At 35.2% G+C, this 20,563-nt stretch overlaps 1 protein-coding gene across 3 annotated transcripts in view; it reads right to left on the bottom strand.

Moving 5' to 3' along the window:
* Positions 1 to 18,660, bottom strand: part of LOC306860680 (rap guanine nucleotide exchange factor 3-like) — a 38,953-nt gene extending 20,293 nt beyond the window's left edge. For 2 of the 3 annotated variants that reach the window (XM_079402493.1, XM_079402495.1), the window contains exons 1-2: positions 10,748 to 11,046; positions 4,850 to 4,894 (exon numbers count right to left, since the gene is read on the bottom strand). In XM_079402493.1, coding sequence (XP_079258619.1) covers positions 4,850 to 4,894; positions 10,748 to 10,834 — 132 coding nt within the window. In that variant the 5' untranslated portion in view covers positions 10,835 to 11,046. Of the gene's footprint in view, positions 1 to 4,849; positions 4,895 to 10,747; positions 11,047 to 14,061; positions 14,130 to 18,417 lie in introns of those variants that run through there. The other variant, XM_079402494.1, reaches the window with a different exon arrangement.
* Positions 18,661 to 20,563: the final 1,903 nt, after the last annotated feature.

Here is a 20,563-nt window from a genome sequence, read left to right as displayed (position 1 = left end):
TATTTCACTTTGAACTTATTTTGTAAAATTTTAGGCTTAAAACAATGTGCTTGTGCTATATATATATACTTGTTTTTCGGATTCTCTCAGGTATGTCTAAGGAACCCAGGAGAGCTCCAGCCAAACTACCAGGTCATAGAACACTGATTATGTGATGTCTCCACATGACTAAGGGTTTGTCCACAGGGAAAGGGTGACATTGTTTGTATAGCAATCTGACCTACACTTGAACAATGTAGGCAGCAGGGTGGCACTTACTGTACAATATAGATGTTAAGAAGTTTCAGGCAATAAGCTCTCTTGTTATTGGGTGACGTCATCCTGTGATCGGTCGTTGAAGCGAGAGGAGCAAGAAGTGTTCTGAGGCTGGACTAACAATAATTTCCAAAGTGGGCATTTAATACGGAAGTTCTAAGCGGCCATGCATTATTATAATTTTTCTGTCTTGTTTTCTCATGATCACAACATAACGAAAGTTGTTTTGTCGTTATCACGACTTCATTTTCTCTGTGTATTCGGCATGAGAAAATGCTATAGAAGCAGCATCATCGCAGCATCATCGCAGCATCATGGATGATCGTATTCGCTTTCACTTTGATCAGGGACTCACTCAAACTGAAATAATAAAAATAAAAATATGGTATAAGTACCATCCCAAATATCGAAGGTGTTGTTTGTGTGACCGACTACATTGATCCATGATAGAATACTTTTCATGCATATTCATACTCGGCCATTTTAGCTCTGTGTCTGTCAGTGATTGACGACTTACACATAAGTGTTCGACACTTGAGAAGGAGGCTGTCGGGTCTGCAACTTTATCGAAGACAATATAGCGACCCTGATTTTCTCAGGATAGCTACAATTACGTCGTGAGAAACCGGTTTTTACGTTGAGATCAACAGCTTTCGTTATGTCGAGATAACGACAAAACAACTTTCGTTATGTCGAGATCACGAGAAAATTAAGTCGTGATAACGACAAAACAACTTTCGTTATGTCGAGATCACGAGAAAATTAAGTCGTGATAACGACAAAACAACTTTCGTTATGTCGAGATCACGAGAAAATTAAGTCGTGATCACGAGAAAACAACTTTCGTTATGTCGAGATCACGAGAAAACAACTTTCGTTAGGTCGAGATCACGAGAAAATTAAGTCGTGATAACGACAAAACAACTTTCGTTATGTCGAAATCACAAGGAAATTAAGTCGTGATCACGAGAAAACAAGACAGAAAAAATATAATAATGCATGGCCGCTTAGAACTTCCGTAATTTAAACAATGTAAGTGTGCTTTATTTATGTTTGGCATGTGATTGCATTACTTTACTAGTATATTACCGCTAGCGCGTGTATCCACCCAAGCAGGGATAGTAATTCACGTGTCTAAGTTCATCTGCCGTATTGCCTTCTTAATAAGTTCTAACCCTTTATTTTATAGTTTAAGTGATGTTTGTAAGTACTAAATTTGCAGTATTTAATATTGTATATTGTGTTGATTGGCAGTTACATGTTGTTCTTTGCATTTACTGTTAGACTTAATGACGCAACAAAAATATAATGACCTTTTACTTACTTTTTTCTCTGTGAGTTTCACGAGTCCATCTAGCGGCACTACATAGTACTACAATAATGTTTATTTTCAGTATATGTTTATATGAGGTGGATGGATTACCTCGGCAAAGGAGAAGTGCTCACTAACACAGATTTAGACAGATTTGTGAACAATATTTGAGAGAAATAGGCCTTTTGTGTACATAGAAAAAGTCTTCGATCTTTGAGTTCAGCTCATGAAAAATGGGGGCAAAAACAAAAGTGTTGCGTTTATAATTTATATAAAAAGTGTATATGAAGAATATGATTGTAAATGATTGTTTATTGCTAATTTTGACAAGTTACTGTTATTACTGTTTACTCATTGTTATCTTTGTTATTTTCAGACCACATCTAGACAAATGTCCACTGTCAAAGACTTCTGAGCAAGCAATGCCCTGTGGTCTGACTGTGCTGTCAGTTCTTAATTTTCTTATTAAAACCTGGAACTAAATCCTGCCTCAGGTGTCCTTATCAACACACCAGTGCGAACACAACCCCACCTGAACTAGTGCACATACAGTTAGAATGAATCCTTTCCAACAATAGGTACAATAGGTATGCGATTATAAACTTTTAGTTCAGGGATATAGTTGGTTAAGATAAATGAGGTTTTGCCAAAATTGTAAGAATGGTTTGCATTTGCAATTCATAAGATTATATTTATAAAATATTTAAATATTTTTAAAAATAATTTAAATTAATTATTTTAATTATAAGAAAAAAAAAAAAAAAAAAAAAAAAAAAATATATATATATATATATACACACACACGCGCACACACACACAATGTGATAAAATACATATAAAACAAAAACTTTTTTTTTTTTTTAAAGATTTTTTTTTTTAGTGTGGTCACTACTGTACGCCACCTGACCTACAACTGAAAAACATCTTTATTGTTCATCCCTGTTTGTATGAATATGAATAGCTGCTCAACAAAACAACAGAGCCTCACCCTACTGAGCTTTGTAAGCTTCTAACACAATACCTCAACTGTAAAGACTTGTCGGGGATGTGGTTGTGCTTCCTTTGCATACAAGTGTTAGTCACCCACATGCATAGGGTTTTGAAGTAGCAGCAGCACAGACCCGTCCTCCAAACAGGCTGTGTTTTCCATCTGTGGGCGACGGTAACAGCGGAGGCAGTCATGATGGTGTGACCTTGGTGAGCAAGGGAAAGGCTTCGGTCTGTACAATACATAACGAACTCAAAATAGAGGTGGGCAGGAATCATATCAGAAACACCGGAGCCACTCAGTACGCATTATGGACGCATATATCATTAACTAAAGTACTAAAAACTATTTTGTAAACTGAAGTAAGGCTGAAAAATATAAATATATATATTAATATAAGCAATACAATTTCTAATAAAAAAAAAACAACCTAAAACTGAACTTAAAAATTGAAATAAATGCAACCTAATTAGTTATATTAAAAAGACAAAAGCACAGAACACATGAACTCAGATGAAAACATCTTTCCTTGTTCTCTTTCAACTCAAAGGAACACACTCCAGGAATCACTGTGCCCACAAAAAACACTCCAGAAGCTGAGAGCATTCCACAGATGAAACGTCCTTCCAGAGCCCTGATAAACCACATTTAAATCCTTGGCAATACTGCCTCTTCTCCCATCAGGCACTGACCATACTCAAACGTGCAAGCTCAGATGTCTGCTTAAAACCAAAAAAAAAAAGCATTTCAGCTCCATTTTCTCAGGTTTTTCGACATTCCCCCTTTGTGGTCAATGCAGAATCGCATAAGAAAAGAAGCAAAAGGTGTGTTCAAAGGAAATAGGTATTTATGGTGATTAAAGTATGCTTTTAAGGCATAAAATAGACTCATTTGAGGTTTCAATGGGTTAGGCAGCTGCTCATAAGATAAACAGAAACAATAGCTATGCATATTTAGCTGCGAATAATTCTCAGTTATCATTGACAGTGCTTTGAGGAATGATAGATAAGGTTGAATGCACTAAGGTGGGGTTTAGGTGGAGCATAAGAGGGGTTTAGCCTCTTAAATTCTCAAAATGTGCTCAGATTTGCAGATTTAATTATCTGAGCAGCTACTTTTACTGTAGGTAAACTCATTTGTTTCTATATACTTCCTATGAAATTTTAGGAGAAACATCTTAAGACAAAGCTGGTACTTGCATGATGCTGATACAAAGCTACTGACCTAGTTTAACAAGATTTTGAAGATCTACTGTACATTTGAGAGCTAGTACAACAACAACATATTTACAGTGGCTTCCTCCCTCAGGGGCTCACATGATACTGAGGGGACACGTATTATATGAGCAGAGAGAGTTGACACTGCAATGCTAGAACAGCCTGTGGTAGTGAAATATCTGTGAAAGAGCGGTGAAATGTGTATGCAATCATACTACTTCACTTTCAGAAAACAAACCATTATGTATGCAATACAATTGCACAAAACATCACAAATTAATGATCAAAACTCAGACATTGCATTTGCAAACCACTTGAAATGACACTCAGATGGAACGAAAGGCCTGTGTTTTGAACATTATGATGAGTAATTATGGTTGTTTGTCAAAAGCAACAAAATGTGTTTAAAATGAATCTGTTTTATCTGTTTATTGTAACCTCACCCATCCTGGAGAAATGTTGTGACATCTAGGCAAACTACTCCACAAGATGAGTAGTATTAATTTTTCACGTTGTGTTTTGAGCCATATTTAGAATTTCATCAGCACTTTTATGCCCTTAACAATACTGCACAGAGCGCACCCTTTATAATCTCTTCGCGCATGATCTTATAAACACATAGCGGTCAGAGGTGTGAAGATAAAAATTCTAATTCTTTTATCATTTACTTAGTCTCATGTGTTCGTTCCAAACCTGTATGGCTTTCTTCCATCTGTGTAAGTTAAAAAACATGCAAAAGCCTAATTAAATAGTTCGTATGGCTCAAATTTTGGTCTCATCTTCACAAATGTATTGTTTGACTTCACAAGGTTTGAATTATAGTGAACGAGTAGCTGATTTTATTGCACTTTTACCTCCTTTGTGAAGCTTCAGCCTTCATTCTTTGTAAGTGCATGAAAAAAAAAAGACTATATTGCTTAAAAATCCTCCTTTTGTGTTCCTCAGAAGAAAAAAAGTCCTGATTTGGAATGATGTGAGGGTGAGTAAATGATGCGTCATTTCGTTTTTGGGTGAACTGTCCCTTTAAGGCTTGTCAACATGTACAAAACCCAGGCCACTGTTCAAAGAACTTCATACCTGTTTGATGGTGTCTTGTGTATCCACGGCTTCTGGCAGAGGTGTCTGTGAGGAAAAAAAACAGAGAGAGAAAGAGTTTAATGATAAGAATTGAGACTGCAGTTGAGTTCTTGCTCTAACATTGTGGTGGCCTGTATTACATAGGCAGGAACCAATCACTAAATCTAGTTTTATAGTATTATATAGATTATACTATCAATCTGTGACTGGCAAAATGCCATTCTGTCCATGTACAGCGACAAAAGTATTAAAACACAAAACAGCAAAGGCACTGAGGTCTAAAGAATGCCAGAAGACATGCCAGACTAATGCCGCCATGTGTGGTATTTGACACTAGCACTGCACATGATCTTTGCCACCTGCCTCCCTCTCAGCAAAGACTAATGAACTGCCATAATGTAATTAAGATTCACACAAGAATTTAAGAGGAATGCATGGCTCTGTAAGCTTGTGTGGTGGAGGAGGGACAGAGACTGTCGTTAAGACTAAGAGGTTTATCATTTGTCTTTCCAATACAGTTTGCTTGACTGATATTTTTAAATCTCACAATTCACTTTTTTTCTTTCCCAATTCAGTATATCTTTCAATTCTGACTTTGTTTTCTTGCAGTTGAGGGAAAAAAGTCAGATCTGCAAGGTGTGAACTTGCATTGTGAGTTTATGAGCAGAAAAGTCCAAATTGTGAGATATAAACTTGCAATTGCAAGAAAAAGTCAAACTTTTGAGAAAAAGGTCATAATTACTTTTTGCATTTTATTTTGTGGTGAAAAAAGCAGATTTGTAAGCTTTAAACTCAGAATTCAAAGAAAAAAGTCAGAATTGTGAGATTAAGTTTTTTTTCTTCTCAAAAATCTGCCTTACAATTTTTATCTCAAAATTTTGAGCTTATGAAATTATCATAATTGCGCGAAAAAAAGTCTGAATTGTTAGAAAAATGCTGCAATTACCATTTAGATTTTTTTATTCCATGGCAGAAATGGGCTTCCATGGGCATTATTTTACAGAAAACAGTGATAAATATAACTAATTTGCCTTTTGTGAAAATATTAAACAATTAAACTAAGTTGAATAACAATATTATAATAAATTAAATGTTTGCCAGTAAAATAAATATTTAAAAATAAAACAATTTTACACTATTATTAATATTAAACAAAATCAAACCTGTGTATTCAGCAGAACTGTGTAATATCTGTGAAATCATAAATTACTTTCAGACATTCTGATAAAGTCTATTCGCATAAACAACGGCATAATGTGGCTATACAAGACTAACAATGACAGAATTTTCATTTTTGAGAGAACTGTTCCTTTAATGCTCATTATGTTGTTGAAAACTGAAATGACACTAGAAAAGAGGAAGCATTCGAGTGATTTCAAGCAGCTGAACTGGACCACATACTTGAGAATAACCAGGTTGTAAGCATGCATATCTGATTGGATTCCTGCTCAAGAGGCACTCAAGGTTTTGGTTCTCTGTCCAGCCATTAACTAACAACAATTGCCAGCAGCTCTGATCTTTTGTCCGCAATCAAGAGCCAAGAAAAGCTTCTCTCTCCTCTACATCATAAAAATCAGAGCATCAGTGAGATTGAAGACAGAATAATGGATGAACTATGTTTAAATATTTATTGGTAAGCTATTAACCACCAGTAATTTAGATGCCCAAATGCTTTTTAGTTATTGATTCTGCAATGAACTGACCTATAGAGGAATCTCTGGGTGATATCAAACATAATTCATCATATTGTATTTCATGGCACAGGTGGATAACCAGGCCCACACAGAATCTGTGTCAAAGAATTGGAATTCCTGTCACTCACAACGCAATACACAGCTTCCATGCAAGTTTATTAAATATGTTGGTCAAGCAATATAATTGTTTCTTTCAGCTACGTTTAAAAAATAAAGGTTCCAAAAGGGGGTTCACGCAGTGCCATGTAAATACCATTTTGGATATCCAAAATAACCTTTCCGTGAACAGTTCTTAAAAGATTTTCTTTTTTTTTGTATGTGAAGAACATTTAAAAAATGTAAAGAACCTTTTTCCACTATATAACACCTTTTGTGCAATGGATTCCATGGACGTTAAAGAATCTTCATGGAATAGATTCCAATAAAAGGATCTTTATTTTTAAGAGTCATATGTTATCATGTTTAAATCCATTCTGCATACAGTCAAGTGCAGAAATGCAATTGTATATGTTCAGTTTTTCATAGAAAAATAATCTCTTGTCAATTTATTTAACTCTGGTTATGCCCATGACATATTTGGAAAGAACCTAATCATATGTATTAATGACCAATGCAATTACATTAAAAATAATTATTTAAAGAGTCGCTAATTAATCAGTCTGAACCAGTTTTACCAATTCTTTGATTAAAGAACCTGAATCAATTCACAGATTCAGATTGAGAGCAAGTTTTACTCTGCCCAAAAGCAATATTGCAGTAGCAGATTGGATATTTTAGAGAAAGAAATAACTAGAAAAATGTGCATTAGACATTTTCATCACTTTTACTATTTTGTTTGTTAAATTTAAACTTTTTCAGGCCTAGAAAACAAACTTTCCTGATATTTCCAGGTTTTCATTGACACATCTTTTTAGCCTTATTTGAGTTAGATGGAGAATGTATGATGATACATATTTTTGAAATGTTACTGCAAGCTTCAGGCTTTCTCTATTCAAACAGATGGGATCTGTACTTGCATGACTAGAAAATAGCTGCAGGGGAGCGTTATCATGATGACCAAGTGGACCAGCTTGAATCATTAAGGACTTGAACTACCAGTTGAGATGTTGCCAGCATAGTTTTCTAACCTTCTGACAAAGAGAAACTCTCCACAGTCTTCATCCGCCCGAATTCCACGTGATTCCCCTCTGCCCATATGGCAGAGAGTCCATAACTCAGTTTTTATGAGGCATTGTCAGACTCTGTTCCCATGGCAGGTGTTACTCAGCATCAGCTGACTAATGCTGTGAAGCATGAGAAGCATATGCTGCTATTTATGGGCTTGCCCTGATAATGTATCTTTATAGGTTTTGTGAAAAGTAATCTTTCGTTTTTATCCTGCATGAACAAGCCCGTTACAACTACAATGGCTCATGGTTATTATAATAATACTTAACGCTTTCTTCGTTCTTGCTCCTTTCAGGATAATCCTTTCAGGATTCAGTCATAATTTAGTCACTCTAATGTCATTCATAACCTAACCTGGCATTCTGTTAAATGACACCACTATGAGCTAAACATCTCCTTTTGTGTTCCACAGATTAAAGCAAGTCATATGGGTTTGGAACAATATGCGGGTGAGTAAATCATGGCAGAACTTTACTATTCCTATAACCGCTACATTACACCACACCACCTAGGGAGTTAATGCAGCAGATGCCCACAGAAAACGCATCGGCCAGTCAACAGTGCCAACATTTAAAACTGATGTATCGTTTCTCTAGATCTAAGAATAAGCTGATTTGTTTTGAAAGGAGTTTTTTCTCAGCATTTCCCTGCTTGGTTTCCTTTCAACAGCAGCAATGGACAGTGAAAATGGTCGGATGATTCTCAGGTGATCAGGTTCACTGCATCCTCATGCCTGATTTAATTTAGTATAAGGTTGGCCAGCATGGAGATCGCTCCACCCTGTGGCTCTGTTGACTGAGTAAACTGTAGAGTGAAACTAGCTGGCTGGATCACATGTTCCAGTACAAGAGGGAAATTACACAGGGATATTGACTGTAAGTCTAATGAAGGTGCTGGGAAGTATCTGAAATCACATGATCGTGAAATGCTATTGACAGGTGTCTTTGTTCCTTTACTTTATTGAGCGCCCAAGTTAGCCGTATAATTGCTGATAGATAGATAGATAGATAGATAGATAGATAGATAGATAGATAGATAGATAGATAGATAGATAGATAGATAGATAGATAGATAGATGTTATTACTGTCAAGCATTGTTAAATTAGATTTACATTATTCAATGTTTATTAAGATGTAGTTCTAAATGTAAATTGCTGCATCTCAAGCTCCATGGCAGTAAAAGTAAATCATAAATAAATTAAATACAACTTGCCGTTTATCTTAGAAACTCTTATGGGAATCCCACTTATGCAGTGGACACAAATTTATTACAGTGTGACAAATGCAGGACACTCTTAAAGAAATAGTTCACCCAAAAATGAAAATTTGCTGTTTTGGACTGCCTAACTGTGCTTGATCTGTGCATATTTCCCCTCTGATTCAGACAAGTTGACCTTTTCACTGGAGAAAGCAGTATTATGGATAGAGGACTGGAAACAACGGTTTGAAGTAAAAAAAAATGTTTTAATTATGGATTTGTTCAGAGTCATGTGGATTACGGATTAATGTGATTTTTTTATCAGCTGTTTGAACCCTCATTCTGACGGCACCCATTCACTGCAGAGGATTCACTGGTGAGCAAGATATAAAGTTACATTTCTCCAAATCCATGCTGATGAAGAAACAAACTCATCTACATCTTGGATGGCCTGAGGGTGAGTAAACTTTAAGCAAATTTTCATGTCAACTATTTCCTTTAAGACAGAGATGTCTCAGTCTGAGGTTTGGTTTTGTACTGTATTCTGACAAAATATGCATAATTTAAGGTGGGAAAAAACCCTCCAGAAAATAGGAGACAGATAAAAGTCAACCCTGATAGAGTGCAGACAGTGGCACACTGACACAATACATAGATATGTTTTTAACTAGGGCTCTTTATCTCTTTCTCAGGGGGTCCTTGGGCAACGTGAAGTATTTCATCCTGAGTCACGACCCTTATTGCTGGAATGTAGAAGAGGAAAAGGGGGTCCAGTATCTCGACATATAAAAGACCACAACTCCATAACAACTGACAGTCAGCAGTACAGAAACTACAACAATTCCTAATTGGACTAACTGTTTACCATGTGTATTTGAAGACATGGATAAGTATGGGAGTAAACGTGCAGGTTAAACAATGTTCAGTGTAATATGGAGATGGGAAAGCACCAGTGAGGTTTACACAGTGTCCATATGTTTCATCATGCCGTGTTTATGAGTATTTTTTTATTTATTTTTTGATATTGAAATGAAAGTCACATGACCAAAATCAAACGAAAAGAATGTAATCTAAAAGAGATCAGTCTGTGTCTTTTTGAATTAAGAACCTTCATTTTGGTAAAAAATACTCCTTATATGAGATTTACTCTGTAGTTCACTCAAGTTCACTATGGTCTACAGTGGTGTGGGTCTTCCTGTGCACATTCTTTTCCAAACTGTAAGGGAACAAACCTTAAGATGGACAATGAACAATACACTATAAATAACTCATCCTTGATTAACCCTTTAACAACATGTAAACACAAAAACATATACAACAACAATATAAAGCTCTGCTCTCCCTGACTGTTTGGGGTCATGTTCAGTGTCTGAGGGACTTTGGTTAAGTGTCTTAGCCTCCGGCTTCACATCATTTGGCATTGGTTTCAATGCCATCTTCCCTTCACACACACACACACACACTTCTTTAGCTATACAGAGTCAATAGCATGTTCTGAGAAAATTGTACCTGCATGTATTCAGAATGGAAATATTGTTTGGGTTATTCCAAGAAAAGGGTGCCAATAAAAAGCAGACACCAACATTACATTCTTTATACAGGTAAAAATGTTTTGCCAAGTTATTTTTCCACGAAGATGGCATTTTTAAGCAAGCTGATTTAACTTGAGATGGCAGAATGTAATTTATTAACACAACATTCTTTGATAGAATGTTTAAAATCTTTTAAAAAAAAGAACATACCGTTTCAAGCAAGCTCCTATTTCGTGGAATAACCGGATTCTAGAAGTTTCTCTTTTTCTACTTGTTTTTTTTAAAGAATTTATTTCTGCCCACTTACCCAGCTGATTCCTCGAATCTGAGTTGTTTTCTCGCTGGGACACCGATCTGGAAAGACTTGGTAATTATAACTCCGAAAGAGATGCATGTTTCAGTCAGGTCCGATTTATTTACAATTATTTTACTTAAAGATCATCATTGCAGCAACACATGTCGAAAACTACATCTCCAATAAGGATTTGACAGTCCCTGTTTAAGGACAACCGGACCTGCACGCTGCATTCCTGCGTGCGTGTGATCTCCAGGCACCGAATGCCATTAAAACCTGCTGCTCGCTGTCAGATGTGCCTGCGCCTTCTCGCCAATCCAGCCGAGGCGCCACCCCTCGCTCCCGCTCCCGCCCCCGCCTCCGCCTCCGCCTCTCACTGCACTGTAACCAGCATCCGCATGGATTATCAGCAGGTGTTTGTTTACATCAAAATTGTATTCTCACACGTGACCCTGGACCACATATAGCCACTTAGTTTACATTGTATTGAGTAATAGGTACTACAAAGCTACAAGTTGCTTATTTAATGTGTTCAAAATGTATCAAGCTTCTATTAAATACACATTGTAGGCTATACTTTTTATTGTTAACCCTGTCGAAGTAATGGTGTCATTTGCCAGGGTTGCATAAACATCTTAAGATGTTAGTTATCATTTTTATTTAGAGTGATTCTATAATTCGGGTACACATGTCATGTCCATGGACTCTATTATCAATTTTTACATTTTTTTTATAAACTGTTCACTTCAAACAACGATCACTTTTATATCAGGGGACATTTCTATTTAATTTAATGCAAAAATCCAACAGATATCCATCTTTTATCTTGCAAAAATGGCAATTTCTATACTGAAAATTTCTGTTTTTGTGCTGTCCGATTTGGTAAATGTGAGGTTTTGATATGTGATACAAATGTGATATATTTTTCTGTATATATTTCTTATAATTATTTGTGCAAAATAATTAAATTATGAGAAAGGTGTTTTAAAAAAATATTTTGCTCATGCATCTACATAAAATCATCCATTTTATGTATGTCCGAGAAATCAGTGTCAACTGTGTTACTCACTATAAAACCCCCTATAAATCAGCAATGGTTTGTTCCAAAGTCACATGTCCAACATCACTTGATGTATTTTCCTTTTTTGGAGGGAAGTTTGAAGACAGTGTGGAAAGTCATAACTTCTCCTCTTCAATATTTGATCTATATTATTGTCTACACGTAGAGTAGATTAATTGACCATCGACTGTGTTATCAACATCACATGCTATATTTATAAATATGTAGAGAAGGAATATAAAAACATAAGTTAATCAAGGTCATGTACTAACTAGTCCAAGGTCAGCAGTTTGCATTAGGCCCTAAAATGGCCGAAATGTCAACTGTGTTACCCATCAGCTGTAACACAGTTGACAAGGATTAACACGGTTGACATTGTTGGCAATTCAGGGTCAATTTATTCAATTTATACACACCGAAGAAGGCCTTTGAGCCGAAACGTATGTGTCCTTGTCCTACTGGTGATAAAATGTAGAATAAAATGAAAAGAAAAGACTATTTCATGTGAGTGCGGATCATGGTTTTGTATAATAAGTGATTTAATGGATCAACGCACCTAAATGAAAGATCAAGCAACGAAAGAGCGCGGTGCAAACTACTTTTGTGGGTCAATTTATGCTCCCACTGAGTGCTGTTGATAAACAAAAAAAATATTCACAAACTATTGTCATTATACGGAAATTACATAGGAATTGCCTAAATACCATGATTTGCATTACAATGGATAATCTTAACTGATCTAATCACGGCCACACTTTCTATGAACTCAGTAGGCCTATCCATAATATTATATACACATTATATTCACATTTGTCAAGGGTTATAAAGCATTCAGAATTCCTCATGATTGACTGAAACCTATATAATATTATAGATTTGGTATATATCTGTTTCTGTAGGGTGAACATACGTGCCATTTTTCCTGGACACGTACTGGCCAGGATTTCTACATTGCCTAAAATATCTAGGTTTTGGCTTTATTTGCGTGTGGTGTATGACATCAGTCCCTTATGTTTTCGAAATGCTCTCGAGGTACTTTGAATCAAAGCAATATAGAAATCCTGGCCAGGACATGTCCGGGAAGAATGGCATGTATGGTCACCCTAATTTCCACTTAGTCATGACTGATAAAGTGTTATGATGTTATTAAACAAGTCCTTACAACTTGAAGTGTCATGATGCATTATAAAACTTCTTTTAACTTTATAATAACATAATATAGTCATTAACATTATAATGTATGTTATTATAATGTGTGTGTGTTTAAAAGTTCTTACCTGTCAACTGTGTTACTTTGTCAACTGTGTTATGTGTGTTATGTAATCTTTTAAATGTGAACTAAACCGTCAGACAAAAAGATGAGGATATCTCTGGAGATGGATGTCTTTGGTAAGGATGGTGAATAACACTAAATTCAGCATACTGTGGATTTATGTTGAAGAAAGTTTCGTCCTTCATTATGATGCCCCAAATTCATATTTTCAAATCAGTTAGACAGATAACATCAAAAACACGTAGCCTATTAGTGTTAAAACAAGTATTAAAAACCTAAAGTTTTTTCTTAAAATGTAATTAAATAGAACTTAACAATTAAAAAATGTATAATATATTTATATAGCCTACAGTGTTCTAACCATTTGAATGTGCATGATTGAATGATCTGTTAAGCATAATAAAATACTGGGACATTGTGGCAATGAACATTATAAGATAAAGCAAAGGTTTTTAAGTGGAATAAAAACTGCATCTTATTCCGTTGTTTTGAAGGATTATTTAATCTGCTTCCAGAAATGTAGAAATTTGCATAACAAAACTCTGCATCAAGCAGTAAAAGAGCCGCTAGAGCAGGCAAAATATGTTTAGCTTGTGCGTTTGACACGGTCTCTCCTTCAGCGCTCTTATCTGTGTGTTCCAGCTGCATGATAAACCTTGAGGGGGTGAGGATCAGGGGGCATGTCCATAACCCACCTTACTTACTAATGCAGGTGCCAAGGTTGGAGTGAAGGAGTAAATGAACAGGAAATTGCAGCACTGGCTTGGATAAAAATCCTTCTGACGTTTGAATAGGAATTTTACCCAACTCCTTTTTAAATGAGTTTTGAATGTTTACAGTCTAGTAAAATGGGTTTTCTTTATTGTTTTAGAGTTTGTGCATTAGAGAAGCATGAATTACCCCAGGCAGTACAAAGAAAAAAGCAACTAATAGTTGAGTTCATATGTGCACATGCTCAGACATTACTAAGGAAGTCATTTTAATGTTCCGTACCTCTTCAAGGGACGAGCGCAGAGACGGCCGGGGGAGTGTGTCTTCAGAGCACATAATTGCTGGAGCCTCTGAGGAGACAAAAGTAAAGAAAGAGAGGAAGTCAGTACTGTTTTATTCAATCTGCTCTCCTTTTTACTGTTGCATCATGTTATTTCCCATCTCATGCATATGATCTCATGACTCCCACAAAACCCAGTGGCAGTGAACTCAGATGAATAGCATTGTGTTTGCTTACTGTTTATTCTTATACTTGCAAGTTGTTCCAAAGATAGAAACTCAAGCTCTTTTCCAAAATCTAGTGAGCTGCCTCACTGTCTAGTAGCTGCTTGTAACATCCTAACTCAAACAAATCTTAAAATGTAATTATTCATTAAATTATATTTAATAAATGTATGTATAATACATATAAAAAATTTAAAAAATTAAATATTATATAGAGATTTTATATGTATATATCAATGTTACTCTACACGCACACATTAAAAAAATTATATACTGAGTAATACATACAATTTCATATTTATTTAAATTATATAAATGTATATAAACTTAATATATAACATATATTTTTAAATATTTAAAAGTAATAATTTAAATATTTATAAATATGTAATTATATATTTTAAAATAAATATATTTTCTATGTTACTGTTTGTATTTTCCTTGTCTCTGTCCACCATCAGGTTTTCAACAGGCTTGTCGCAGGCAGTCTATCCTTGATTGCCTTATCCTTGATTATATGCAGTGCTGTCTTAGATTTGAGCTAAAACAGGTTAGCTTAAAAGGTTATTTGGAGCATGCTAACAATATTAATATCATTTACTAAAATGTATTATCTTTTTAAGGAATGGATATCATTTATTTTAAAGGGCAGTACTGTATGTCCTCCCCACCCACAGGTCATATTAGGGACAATCTTAAGACATGTCCCACCCTGAGAATGTCCATGTGGCTGGAGGTCAGGGAACATTACATAATACTTGTTTAGACCCTGGCTATTGTTTCAGGAGAGTGGGCTTCCCTTTCTGGAGGACTGAAATATAACAACATTGATTGTTCCACTCATCTGTCCAAAATGCTGGAAAAACAAAATCTAAATACAGTATTTTGCTGCTCTTTTACATATGTATGTTAATCATTACAGATTGGGGATCAAAACACACAGCACAGCATGTAACAAACCGAAAAGCGGTTTTGTGTATACTTGCAATCCAAGCTGTAAACACCTTGATAAGTGTGTATGAGTTAGAAGCAAAATTATGTGATAATGTGCTAAACTCCTAATGATTATGTGTAATATGATGTAAGTAGGTGGTTGCAAAGAGTCTTCGAATTAGCGCATTTGTTTGGAAGCTTGTCCCTGTTTTGGCTCTGTTCACCTGCCTTCCTCCACAAGGGCCCTAGAAATATTTATCAACTGTTGTTCTGGGTTTATTATCTCTGTCAGCACTGCAGCAACAGACCCACAAAACCAGCATCTCTCTCCAAAACAGAAACGACTGCTGAAGCAAAGTAGTCAGTGTTTCAACTTGAGCATACCATATGAGGTATGATATAAAAATGTCATACCTCATATGTAAATAACTATTAAAACATAAAACAGCTTATATTATATTTGTTTGACCTCCTAAGGTTGATGATCAGCAATCTAAAGCTTAAGTGCCTCTATTCGTTGGATATTTAATTTTTTTTTTGGGGGGGGGGGGGGGGGGGGGGGGGGCATACACACTAGTATTCAAGCATGCATTTGCGTGTCCACAGAAACAACAGAGAATACAACGCTATGTGATTTGTTGTTCACAAACTCTGATCATGAGTTCTAAAACTTGCAAAACAGGCATTCACTTCCAGAGAACAGTATTAGTTTTGTCTTACCGAATTTGTTTTTCTTCTTAGCGGACAAGATCTGTTTAAAGAACGAAAGCATTCTGGCATGTATATGCTCCATGTACGTCGTGCTACACAGAAGCTAATGATATAAAGCCTAAGGCCCAGCGATGCAAATGAAAGTAAGAAGATTCACAATTGCTCTCTTTAGCTGTGTGCCTGACTGCTTGTCTGAATATGTGAAGGTGTATTCCTGTATGTTTATGTGTGTGTGTGTGTGTGTGTCAGTGGTTGCCTATGACAAAACTGGTGCCAATGACAGAACTCAGAAATCCAATTATCCTACATGTGACCCTCATTTAAACGTGTAGTTTGTATCAGATAAAGAAGCACATGCCTTTTAAGATATGTACTTGCTACATTGAGAACATTTTAAACAAGATATTTTAGATTAAGATCAACTCACACAGACAATAGTCTATTAAGACCCAGACAGATAACCTAGACTGGACAGCTGGAAGAACTGTTTCGCAAAGCCTTATACTTAGTTACGTGCAAAATAATGGCAGTGGAATAATTTATTGTACACCTCAAATATCCTATTGTTTTTGTGTACTATTTTGTGTAATTACTTGCACTGTTGCCTGTCTTGGCCAGGACACTCTTGTAAAATAGATTTTATTGGTTAAAGGCTGAATAATTTAAATTGTTATTTTTTTATAATTATATTTATATATATTTCTAATTATATTTTTTAATTTATAGAAATAAATATTATATACTGTGTGTGTGTGTATATATATATATATATATATATATATATATATATATATATATATATAAGTACATGTATTTTAACTTATTTATTATTATTTAACATATTTAAATCTTTATTAATAAATATAATTTTGTGTTTGTGTTTTATTATAATATATTTATTGCATATTAATTATTATTATTATTATTTAAAATGTCACCTGTGTTTAATTTTTTTTTAAATACATTAAACTAGATTTAGGTGGTTGTTTACTGGCCCCCCAAATGTCTATGATATTCTGGCCTGTAGATAAATTTGCCTGCCTATATTTAAATCTATGGGAATATTTTCACCAGTTTTGTATGTTAGGCCAAAAAAATTAATTTAATAGTAGCATTTACACATTTTAGGTATCATTCTTGTTGCTAGCATGAAAGAATATGTTATGGGGCAAAGTTTCATATTCAGGGATAAGGTTAGTTTGAGCAGCAGTGCTGCTGGACTTAGTTTGCCCTCTAGTGTGCATTTATAGCTATTACATTTTGTGACCGTGTTTTATAGTATGTTCAAAAAATCTTAGTACTTGACACTTCCATAAAGTATCCAGAAAGATCACCAATAACTAGTTTTAACTGGCAGACCAGTGCTACATTTCTAGAAAACAAATCACATCACAGAGATTAAAGTACAGCGAGAAAACAAGCACACAGTTCCTTTGGGAAAGGGTGTAGGACATCCTGCAACAAATCACAGCCTTTTGTAATTAATCTTCAACTTCCTGTAGATTTCCAATTGCAATACAATTTTAAGCACAAAACAAAAATCACATTAATGTCCTGTTAACTGGAATCTCAAGCTTTGCACATGCACATGAAAACTGTTTCCATCCCTTTGAAATTCCAGAACACGATGTGATTTTACATGCTCATAAATCCTGTATTTCCAAATCACCTTTTCCTTCCCATAACAACTGAGCGCCTGTTTCTTAGAAAGAGAGGATCTCTGTTGCCCGTGGAGGAAGGAAATATCATTTATATTGGAAGTCCAGTGAAATGTGACGTGATGAAAGCACTCGGAGGGAGATGGAGAAAATAGACAGATGTTTTAAATGCACACCTCCTCACCCAGATCTAATCATGTGTAACTTCCTGTCTGCTGTTTGGGGGCTTCTGTAAATTCACAGCTCACCTTCTTGCGTTCGCTTGTCACCCACCAGTCTCTTAAGTCTCTTTCTCAGCATGAATCACAGGACCACAGAATTTCCCAAAGTTATTTGAGAATTTTTGAGCATTTAAAAAAATCCATGGGCAACATTTTAGCCAATTTGTTAAAACAGCAATGTTGAATAAATTTAATTTTTTAGAATGCTTAACCAGAATTACTAAATATAGAAATAAATGTTTTAATTTAATTCATGTGTTTATTAATAAATATAATTGTAATGGATATTTTATTACAGTATTTAAAAAAATATTTGTGTGGTCATTATTATTAAACATGACATTTTGAAGTAGAAAAACTGAAATGTTATTTTCTTTTAAAATGTATTCCAATAATCTTTGTTGTATATTTGTTATATTTACTTTGTTTTATCAGCACTGTCAGCTATTATTTGTGATCGAATTTTTTAGTCAAAAATTCTAATTATCTACTGAAATGATTACTAGTTATATAAAGTCATTTTTCAGGATCAGATCAGGTGGATAAAGCTACTCTAGCTTTCTCAAGTATAAGGTAAATGTGTCGGTGATAGATTTCATAAACACTCTTACCAGTATGTCTGGTCCGTCTGTAGATGATGTTGGCAGTGTTTTCTTTTTTCCCAAATAGTTTTCTTCAGTGCCAATCAGTACAATCTTGTCTTTCTTGTCTTCAAGGTGAGCGTCTTGTGAAGTATCAATCTCTGTATGACTTTTTCTTTCTGTTTATCACTCGCTCTATCTCTTTATGTCTGTCTGTGTTGTCTGAGAAGCATACAGAGGAAACCGCTGAGTGTCGATCACATTTGAATCGCTGAAGCCACGCAAGTTACCGGCTTCCTGCTACACTCTGATTGGTGACATAAAATGTGGTTTGTGTTCATTTCATGAAGACTGAATTATATGAAGGTGTGTCTTGAAGCTTGATGACACTTGTTGCCTTCCATTTCCTTGAATTACAGTAAAACCCATAGCATCTCAGTTCTCAACAGTGACAGGGGGAAATGGGGCCAAAGTACATCTGTGGCCTCTTGATTTGGTTCAGTCCTCTCTGGACTTTTATTCTGTTTACATGGGCATCAGCATCTGTCTGGTTACGATGTGTGCTCATGCTTAATCAACACTAGATCATCATTGTGATCATTTTAAACGCATACCTCCATTTTCTGTGCTGTTTATAACATCATGCTGTCATACACGTTTTACATGATCACATTTTGTGATCATAAATTAATAATGACTAATTAATTGTATTTATGTAATTGTCATTTATATATAGACTAATATCCTTGTGTATTCATGTGCTAGAAGGACAATAAATTTAATAGGTTGCAAGGAACAATTTGTGAATGATGTCAGCCTGATACATTTTGGGTGTAGCATTTTTTCTATTCTGTTATGGAATTTTATGCATGATCAGCTCCCGACAGTTTTTACAACCTACACTACCAGTCAAAAGTTTTTGAACAGTAAGATGTTTAATGTTTTTAAAGAAGTCTCTTCTGCTCACCAAACCCATATTTATTTAATCCAAAGTACAGCAAAAATAGTCACATTTTGAAATATATTTACTATGTAAAATAACTGTTTTGAATATATTTTAAAATGTAATTTATGTGATTTTCAAGCTGAATTTTTAGCATCATTACTCCAGTCACATGATCCTTCAGAAATCATTCTAATATTCTGATTTGCTGCTAAAAAAACTAACAAAAAAACCCCATTTATGTTGAAAACAGCTGAGTTGAATTTTTTCAGGTTTCTTTGATGAATAGAATGTTCAGAAGGACAGCATTTATCAGAAATAGAAATCTTTTGTAACATTATCTCTTTATCATCACTTTTGATCAATTTAAAGCATTCTTGCTAAATAAAAGTATTCATTTCTATAACCCCCCCCCCCCCACCCCAAACATTTTTCATGACTCATATGTTCTCAGAATTGCGAGTTTATATTTCAGTTTAGACTTTTTAACTCGCAAGTGCGAGTTTATATCATGTAATTCTGAGGAAAAAAAAGTCAGCGGTCAGCTAAAAATATTCAGAAGGAACAAATAAATTCCTTGAGAAATATAACTTCCCGCTCATGTCCACTGCAGTCATCATAGCCTTCACATTCTTTCTGATTTGAGTGATCCTTTTCTATCTAGCTAGCTAAATGTGTTTAACATGTGAATTCTTGCTAAATATGCAGTTATATTACGGGTCGTTGGCATGAATTGTACTCGTGATGGAGCGCTCTTGGAGCGAGTGAAAACCACGACGCTCCGACTTTTAAAAAATCCGCTCCTCGCTCCATTCAAAATCACACCGCTCCGCTCCGCTCACATACTCTGATTGTGAGTAACTGTTGCTGTCATGACAGATCTATTTCAGAACCAGCCGCTATCAAAATAATCTGGCTGCGGGCGCGGGCCAGAAATTATTGCTAGTGGGCCAGTTTAGGCCCGCGGGCCGCCTGTTGCCGACCACTGGTATAGTGTACAACCTTTTTTATTTCAGATAAATGCTGATCTTTGGATCTTTCTGTTCATCAAAGAATCCTGAAAAAAATGACTCAGCTGTTTTAAATATTGATTACAACAAAAACAGCAAATCAGCATATTAGAATTATTTCTGAAGGATCATGTGACTGGAGTAATGATGCTGAAAATTTTGCTTTGATCACAGGAATAAATTATATTTTAAAATATATTCAAATAGAAAGCAGTTATTTTAA

The sequence above is a fragment of the Barbus barbus genome, assembly GCF_936440315.1.
Source record: "Barbus barbus genome assembly, chromosome: 41".
NCBI classification, from domain to species: Eukaryota; Metazoa; Chordata; class Actinopteri; order Cypriniformes; family Cyprinidae; genus Barbus; species Barbus barbus.
Note: the sequence above shows the minus strand (reverse complement) of the source record. Positions and strands in the feature narration are given on the sequence as shown.